We start from the raw sequence: 9,104 nt of genomic DNA on the forward strand, positions 1-9,104 counted from the left end.
CAAGCCCAGGTGCCAGGCTATAAATGAATAATGGGTTTTATGGAAGCACATAATCAAGCGCACCCTCCAGTTTCAAGCGCATCTGTGGTGAACGATGCTCAAATTCCCACAACTCCACTGAAAGCAAGATTGGCCATGAGAAGAGGTGCTTCCTATACATAATTCAAGGGGAGCATGCTGAAACAATTATGTTTGCTTACTGCTAAGTACCCGAGCCCAATAGCTCGCCGGTCTCACTTGGAAGTGCGACGTGCTGAAAGTGTGCAGAACAAGGGTTTTTAATAAAACATAGGAGCTGAGAACTTGCATGCAGGAGTGGAAAAGATGAGGCAGGGGGGGTTACAACAACAAATGCTCTTTATGTTCTCACTAGAGCTTTGCATACAAACTAAATTGCATTTTTAATTCAGAGCTGGCAGGAAAACGAGAGGCAAAGAGTGGCTTGAACATTCTCTTTTGTTTTTAATGGATCACAATATTTCCCTTTGGATGCGTCAAAGGTCATCTTAACGTAGACATAAATCCGATGTGGACCGTCTGGAAGGTAAACAGGAAAAAAACATCACGTTGTCCATGTTTTAGCTTAAATAAGCCTCGTGAGCACTCTGAACGAGATGTTCAGACAATCAAACAGCAATGTCAGAAAATTAGGTACACCTGCATTTTGAATGAGACCCTTTTACACAAATAGGCTTCATACCACATTCCAAAAGCATTGGTTACTCGAAGATTCACGTATTGGTTAGTGTGTGAAAGTAAGCAGTTGTTTGTCTATATGTGTCCTTGGCCCTTGTGAAAAGGTAATTAAAGGCTACTCATATATCAGAAAACACAATATTATTTTTCTAACTGCCTATACATGACACATTAGTTTTTACCCCTGCAGTTTGAACAGTCCAATTCCGATGATTACATATCCAATGTAGGCCCATTCATATCTGGATAAGAACCTAATCTCTATCCGATATGCAAACCCACATCAATGGGACATACAGGGGGTTGGATAAAATAATGGAAACACCTTTAAAAATCTGCAAAAAAAATAATTTAATATGGTGTAGGTCCACCTTTTGCGGCAATTAAAGCCTCAATTCTCCAAGGTATTGATTTATCCAACTTGTGAATTGTTTCCAAAGGAATTTTAAGCCATCCTTCAGTTAAAATACCCTCTAACTCTTTTAGAGATGGTGGCAGTGGAAATCAGCGTCTTAATTTAATCTCTAAAACTAACCATAAATGCTCAATAATGTTGAGGTCTGGGGTTTGTGCCAGCCAAACGAGAGGCTGAACTTCATAAGAATGTTCTTCATGCCATTCTTTAACAATTATGTTCAATGATTATGATTCCAAAATGCTAGGTGTTTCCATTATTTTGTCCAACCCCTGTACGTCATCAACAAGTGACATACGTCACCACTCTTCGACAGATTAAACTACAGAAACAAATGAGAAATGGCAGAAGAAGGTGAAGAAAATGGTCCTTTTAGAATCTATTGGGTTTAAAAAAATTTGGGTTGCATAAAATCCACAAAAGTTTGATGGCCGAGATCTTGCCGTACTTCTATAAACACTGCGACACATGATGATGTGTTACAGTGCGCAAGCGTGTGACGTCATGGATGCATCTCCTTCACACCACCGAAAAATCCAAATTGGGTATGTGAATGTAGCCGTTGAGTCATCATTAAACCTAACATACATGGTTTTGAAATATGGAACGAAGCTCATATTGCAACATCATCGATAGTATTGACTTCTCCATATAATGGAATTAATATGTCAGTGAGGATAAAGTTGCAGCTAAACTCGACAATCTCCTCAATTATGGTACCTGACCACACTACCATTAACAGCTCATAAGTGTGGTGAAGATTCCTCTGCATTCTTTTCCTCCCGACCTGATTCGCACTTGCACTCCTGCACTAACATGATCTGTCGGTGGCGGATCTCAGTGCCACACTGCAAGGGCACGGCGACTGCGTGGGTCTTGGAGGGGCCACAACGGGAGCAGGAGGCGCGCTGATGGAACCGCCCCCCGGCCGAGTCCGCCTCATAGGGGACGAAAAGGGAGCTGCATTGGCCAAAACACAGCTTGTTGTGTACAGTCACTGTGCTGCACCCGTCTGCTGTCACGCGCTGGGGGAGGCACACAAATGACAGTAAGCGTATTTGGTAAAGTTCGGTACAGTTTGATTCTGTATGTTTTTTCCCACAATGTTTTATCTTTACATGTAACCAACTGTAACTGTTATATGAAAGTGTTTATTTTCAAATATGAGTAACTTAAAAATATAAATAAATTTAAAAAAAAAAAGTACTGCCATTGACATTGGTAGCTGCCTAAAAAAATGAACTGGAAGGGTTGGCAATAAACTTTTTTTCAATGAAAAAAAATATATATATGGCAAAAAACACAGACAAGACTGAAAAAGCAGTTTCTGCTCTTGCAACCCTCTTAAAAAAAAAAAAAAAAAAAAGTTGTGTTTTAAGCCAAAAGAACTGTTGTGTTTGATAGAACAATATGTGTATATGCTGCCATAGCAGATTCATGGCGCATTAAGCTCAAGAACTATTTTTAATTTGTCCATTTTACTCTGGAGACCCCCGATTACAGACGTCGAGCAACCGTTTTTGTTTCAACCAAGCCATAAAAAGAAGTAATTATTAGTGATGGGTCCGTGAGACCTCATGAAGCATGTCGACACAGTGACACATCGTGTTGACACAGTGTTGATACTGTGTCATTGAATACTGACACCTGCTGGACATAAAAAAATCCCTACAGGCAACCCATTTGACAGACTGACACTGAATTGATGACATAGCATGTAAAATCAAATCATTTAATTATTTGCATTCATATTGCATTATTCCATATCTTTAAATTATGTGAACATATATTATAATGTGAAACTGTAAGTAATAATGAATGGGTGAATAAGGAATGCCTGTGGACTTTTCGTTCAGATAAAATTTTATTCAAAAACATAGTTTTTTTTTAATGTTTAAAATTTAGTTGGTTACTTTTTTTGGTTGTTTTTTTAAACAAGCCTGCTGTGGAAAACACACTCGCATGGAACCACCGATGCCGGCATGCACAAGAATTTCCAGTTGAAAGAGGTTTGGATAAGATGTCCATTGGCTCCTCCAGTATTGAAGAAAATCGGCATTGCGTGGCATGTTCGGCTCAGCCATGCATCGTTGCACTTTTGCAATTTCATCTACAGTTGCATTGCCTCCTTGACTCCCTAGTTTGTCATCTAAGTGCTACCATAGCCCATCAGAATGAAATTGAAGAGGACAAAAAATACATTATAGCTTAATTACAGATTTCTAATAAATTACCAAAAAAGGTGACTGTGTGAAAGTAAAGGAATGGTTCAATACCTGTGTTTTTTTTGGGATTATCAGAAACTTCATTCTCATGCTTGGCCCAATAATGCTTCAGTATTGAGGAGTTAGCAACTGTTTGTTTATGACAGGTTAGTCATATACAAAGTACAAATGCGACATTTCACCTGCAAAAAAAAAATCATGTTTTGACCAGGATTCGAACTTGCGCGCACGACGCGTCAGGAACGATTGACGTTTGCTCTGAACATTAAGCTAGCAGGTCAAACGCCAATGCAAATTCTTCAAGACAAGGCACCTCAGACGACGGACCCGCGTGCACCTGTCACACTAATAAACTAAGATTTACCTTAAAATTAATTGTATTTTGAATGGAAGATGACAAGTGCGTTTTCCCTGTCTTACGTCCATTTCCACAGCATGTAGACAACGAGGAGGTAACCGTGAGATGTGGATTGTTTCAGCAGCTCGATCGCGTTGACAGACGCGCTTCCTTTTGAACCAGTTTGCCGCGTCATGACTGTGTCGACACAGTTCAATGAGTTCATGCATTGGTCACGTGATTTTCTTGTAGCACTACGCGCACCGACGCAGGGGTTGCTCCATGAGCTCGGTGCGCGCGCTGGCGCATTAGTGTCACTGGGCCCATCACTAGTAATTATATTTATTATTCGAAATGTCTGTCATTTTTAGCTTAGAATCATTAACTGATGTCTAATATTTTGATCCAAAAAAAAGAAAAAAAGAAACGACAAAAAAAATTATTCACTCGCATATTTTAAACTTTTAAACAAATTATGTCCCAATGAAAAAAATGGCGTCTGTAAATAAGTCACGGATATCTACCTCATACCTATCGCCTAATTGTTTTTTTTTTTTTTTTTCATTACTGTCGCATTTTCTCCGATATGTTAGATGATAAATAATTAATCCAAACAAAGGGGAAAAAAAAAGTTTAAAAGGGTAAATATATGGGGAAAAAAATCTTGACCACTCCTTGATTCTGTGATTTCTGCATCGCGACCCTTGTCATATTACCGTGTTTCACCATAAAATTCCCCATAAATCCGGCTGTGGCCATTCATAGCTGTGTTTTGACTCTCAGTGATGCATACTACATGGAGTTTTTGGACCGAAAAGAGGTAAGTATGCAATAATATTTCATTAAATTCATGGCGTCTTTAATTATGCTCTCTCATGTTCTCATCTTAAGTTAGGGTTTTGCTTTTAAATTTTTTGTTTTAAATGCCATCCTGTTCAAAATGTTTCTTCCCCCAGAAAATTGCAATTTTAAGCTTTCCAATGATGTATCACACATGCATATAGGACAATTTTGAAATTTGGCCAAATTGGGAGTCTCAGAGCGGAACTTCAAGTCATCCGAGTGACTCAGGTGACTTGAAGTTCCGCTCCGAGACTTGTCCGATATGCACGTGTGATACATCATTTGAAAGCTTAAAATCTCAATTTTCTGGGGGAAGAAAAAATTTTAACAGGAGGGCATTTTTAAAAAAAGAAAAAAAATGTAAACAGCAAAACCGTAACTGGAGGTGAGAGCATGCGAGAGCAGAATGAAAGACGCCATGATTTTAATGAGATATTATTGTGTACTTACCTGTTTTCGATCCAAAAACTCCATGTAGCATGTATCACCAAGTGGCAAGACACAGCTGTGAATGGCCACAGCCGGATTTTTGGGGGATTTTATTGGTGAAACACGGTAAGATAACAAGGGCGCGATGCAGAAATCACAGACATCAAGGAGTGGTCGTGAGTTTCATTTGTATATATTTACCCTTTTAAACTTTTTTTTTTTCCCAATTTTTTCTTTGTTTGGATTGATTATTTATCATCTAACATATCGGAGAAAATGAGACAGTAACAAAAAAAAAAAAAAAAAAAAAAAAACAATTAAGCGATCGTTATGAAGTAGATATCCATGACTTTTTTTTTACAGACGCCATTTTTTTCATTGTGACGTAATTAGTTCAAAAGTTTAAAATATGGGAGCGGATAATTTTTTTAAGTCGTTTTTTTTAAAAAACTAAATATTAGACATCAATTAATGATTCTAAGATCAAAATGACAGACATTTCGAGTATATATACAATTACTTGCCTTCTTTTTATGGCTAGGTTGAAAAAACAGCGGTTGTGCGACGTCTGTAAACGGGTTTCCAGGGTAAAACGGACAAATTAAAAATAGTTCGTGGACTTAATGTGCCATGAACCTCCTATGGCAGCATATAGACATATTCTTCTATCAAACACAACAGGTCTTTTGGCTTAAAATACAGCAGTTTATTTTAAAGAGGGGTGCAAGAGAAGAAATTGCTTTTTCAGTCTTGTCTGTGTTTTCCGCCATATATATATATATATATATATATATATATATATATATATATATATATATATATATATATATATATATATACACACATATATTAGGGCTGTCAAAATTATCGCGTTAACTGGCGTTAATTAATTTTTTTAATTAATCACGTTAAAATATTTGACGCAATTAACGCACTAGGCCCGCTCAGACAGATTTAAATGTCAGTACAGTGAAAGGCCAACTTGTTAATTGTGTTTTATGGAGTTTTTCCGCCCTCTGCTGGTTCTTGGGTGTGACTTGCATATGTTATATGGCGTAATGTCGCCCTCTGCTGGCGATTCAGTGCAGCTGATTATTTGGGTTTCGGCGCGCTTTTCTGACGTGATTATATGTTGACGCGAACTCACACTAATAGACAGTGCTATTCAGACCGGCGAACGTCCGCATCCAGTATTCAGTGGCAGTTCTCATAGCCCCATCACACTGTTTGTGTCTAATACATGCATCGCTTGTGAGTTATATTCCTCCTTTGTTTATATTCATGAGCATTAGATAGTTATTGATGATGTGTATTTGAATTTGTTCACATATATGGTAAAATGCAGTTACATTGTTAGATGCTTGTGAGCTAATTGGCTAGTGCTACTGCTCAAATGGACACGTGTGTGTACATTTTATGTTATTTTGTGATTTATGCAAGTTATTGGCACATTGCCTTGTTATTTTCAGTTTTACAAAAATACAAGAAACGTGCTCCTGTCAAAAAGAGATGACTTCAGTAAAGCCCATGCAACTTTGCCACACCGTCTGATTTCTTTTTGGAACTTATGTTCGCTATCTGTCAATTTGTGTACTCACACACATTGAAGACAGAATAGGGCTACTAGTTTATTTTTTGATTGAAAATTTTACAAATTTTATTAAAATGAAAACATTAAGAGGCGTTTTAATATAACATTTCTATAACTTGTACTAATATTCATCTTTTAAGAACTACAAGTCTTTCTACCCATGGATCACTTTAACAGAATGTTAATAATGTTAATGCCATCTTGTTGATTTATTGTTATAATAAACAAATACAGTCCTTATGTACCGTATGTTGAATGTATATATCCATCTTGTCTTATCTTTCCATTCCAACAATAATTTACAGAAAAATATGGCATATTTTATTGATGGTTTGAATTGCGATTAATTACGATTAATTAATTTTTAAGCTGTAATTAACTCTATTAAAATTTTTAATCGTTTGACAGCCCTAATATATATCAAAATTAAAAACATTTCTAAATTTAAACATTAAAAAAAAAATCCATTTGGACTGTGAGTGCATTGAGCAAAGATTCATTAGAGAGCCAGTCATGGGAAAGGGATCAAATATCCAGCACAACAGATAATCTTGTGTTGTGTAGTGTTTACAACATTTATTCAAAGTGATAACTCTGGACTTTGTACTTACAGTTGCGTTAAGTGTTATCAAAAACATAGCCTGTAGGATTCAGTAAATATTTTAGAGGTAGGGTACATCCTGAACTGGTTGCTCTGCCAATCATAGGACATCTAGACAAACCAGCATTTGCATTCACATTTATGAATGAGTTTCCGATGAAACTGCGAGGCAGATGCTATATTCCAGCCATGTCCAAAGTGCGGCCCGGGGGCCAAATGCGGCCCGTGGTCAAATTTCATCCGGCCCCCAGCCTCTGTCATAAGATCAATAACGTCTGGCCCGCACACAGACTTAATAAATTGGTCAGCAGTACTGCTACCAGAAAATGAAGTAGCTTACACACAAAATGCTGCTCCTCATTTACCCACTAAAAGGCAGCAGTACTCTGAGCAACATTACCCCGTGTGACCCTTGACTTCCAATTTTCTAAAATGGCGACAATCAACAACAACAAAAAGAAAGTTGACTGCGACAGCCAACGCTTCAAGGATAGGAGGAAATTGGACTATTTTTTCACTAAAATACGCAACATTTGTGTCTGCCTCATTTGCAAAGAGACAGTCGCTGTTTTTAGAGAGTTCAACGTGAGGCGATATTACCAAACAAGTCACGCTGACATGTACGACAAGATTACAGGGAAGATACGCAGCGAGAAAACGAAGCAAATTGAAGCTAGTTTAATTTCACAGCAGCAGTATTTTGCAAGAGCCCGAGAGTCGAAAGAAAAACGCCACAAAGGCTGGTTGCGAGATTGTTGAAATTAATTTTAAAAAATTATAAAGCAAATGTGACACACAGAAGGGCTTGCTAAAATTTGCTTAAATATATTGTTCTACGTAAAGGACGTCAGCCAAGGTCAGCCCCCCACATTTTTACCACACCAAATCTGGCCCTCTTTGCAAAACGTTTGGACACCCCTGCTATATTCAGTAACCCATAATGCCACCCCAAGTAATTTCTACTGTATTTCAGTTTCTTTTTTTGAGGAAAAATGTGTTGGGTTTAGGGTACGTTACCTGAATGAAAGGAATAACAGTGCACGTCTGTTTGGCGTCCTTCAGGTTGGTGGGCAAAGACACAGCCACCTTATTTCCCTTATTGATGGCTCTCTGCCACATGTGCAGGCCTTGACTCTTTTTGTGCTCCATGTCAGCCGGTCTTTCAGCCTGCAAGCGGTGTAACGGGCTCGCTGGGGCCTTGGGGGCAAAGCCAGGTCGCCCCTGGGACAGGAAGGATGGAAAGGACGGTCTGGAGTTGCGGGCCAGACCTCTTCTCATAAATAAACCAGATTGGGCCAGAGCACGCGGGTCCAGTTGCACCACTCTCACTAGGCCGCGGGCATTTTCGCCTGGTCCACTACCAGAGGACTCGAATTCAGATTTAGAAACTTTGCGAATGTGCTCCAAAGTGTTGCGAGGGAACGGAAAGGAGGCAGCCAAAGCCGAGAATAAGACCACAATGACGAGTTGCAACATAATGACAGAAAAAAAATACAAACGAACAAAATATAAATAAACTAAAAAACTAAACTAAACAGGAAATGGGTGCGGAAGGGAAGAAATCTGGGTGCGGAAGGGAAGAAATCTAAAGTGGTAGTTTGGTTCAAGGTACGCAAATGGTAACCTTGCTGTCAGTGCTGCGGCAAAGTGGCAGAAGGAGTGCTTTTATACACAATGGTGCCACACACCTGCACTTTCATAGAAGGAAGGTGTCACAATTCCCACACAGTTGAACACAAAGTAACCCCGAGCTTCAAGAGGCAGGTCATAGCCACACAGTAATTTCACAATTTACAATGTAAGAATAAATAATAAGAAATCATATGCTTCATTATCAGCAAATGGAAAGACAAACTCAGAGAGCAGTGATTTAATACATTTAAACAGTCTTTAACTCAAGGGTGTAGGTTTGGTCTAACGTCACAACCTGCATGTTCACTTTTTGCTGGGACTGGAACATTAATAAG

The 9,104-nt window shown here is 38.5% G+C and overlaps 1 protein-coding gene across 1 annotated transcript; it reads right to left on the minus strand.

The window, feature by feature from the left end:
• Positions 1 to 454: 454 nt before the first annotated feature.
• On the minus strand, positions 455 to 8,613 carry dand5 (DAN domain family, member 5). Its single transcript, XM_057843444.1, has 3 exons — positions 8,155 to 8,613; positions 1,928 to 2,136; positions 455 to 537 (listed from the first exon to the last, which is right to left on the minus strand). Exons 1-3 carry the CDS (start codon positions 8,611 to 8,613, stop codon positions 507 to 509), a joined length of 699 nt encoding a protein of 232 aa, XP_057699427.1. The 3' UTR covers positions 455 to 506.
• Between the last annotated feature and the right edge of the window lie 491 nt (positions 8,614 to 9,104).

This window comes from Corythoichthys intestinalis, chromosome 8 (genome assembly GCF_030265065.1).
Source record: "Corythoichthys intestinalis isolate RoL2023-P3 chromosome 8, ASM3026506v1, whole genome shotgun sequence".
NCBI classification, from domain to species: Eukaryota; Metazoa; Chordata; class Actinopteri; order Syngnathiformes; family Syngnathidae; genus Corythoichthys; species Corythoichthys intestinalis.

What these genes read in the sequence shown, in the direction of transcription:
- dand5 (XM_057843444.1), bottom strand. Translation starts at nt 8,613, where the DNA reads ATGTTGCAACTCGTCATTGTGGTCTTATTCTCGGCTTTGGCTGCCTCC. An exon ending in CTGTTATTCCTTTCATTCAG is followed by an intron (nt 2,137 to 8,154) that starts GTAACGTACCCT and finishes TGCCTCCCCCAG; the next exon opens with CGCGTGACAGCAGACGGGTG. An exon ending in ATCCGCCACCGACAGATCAT is followed by an intron (nt 538 to 1,927) that starts GTTAGTGCAGGA and finishes TTTACCTTCCAG; the next exon opens with ACGGTCCACATCGGATTTAT.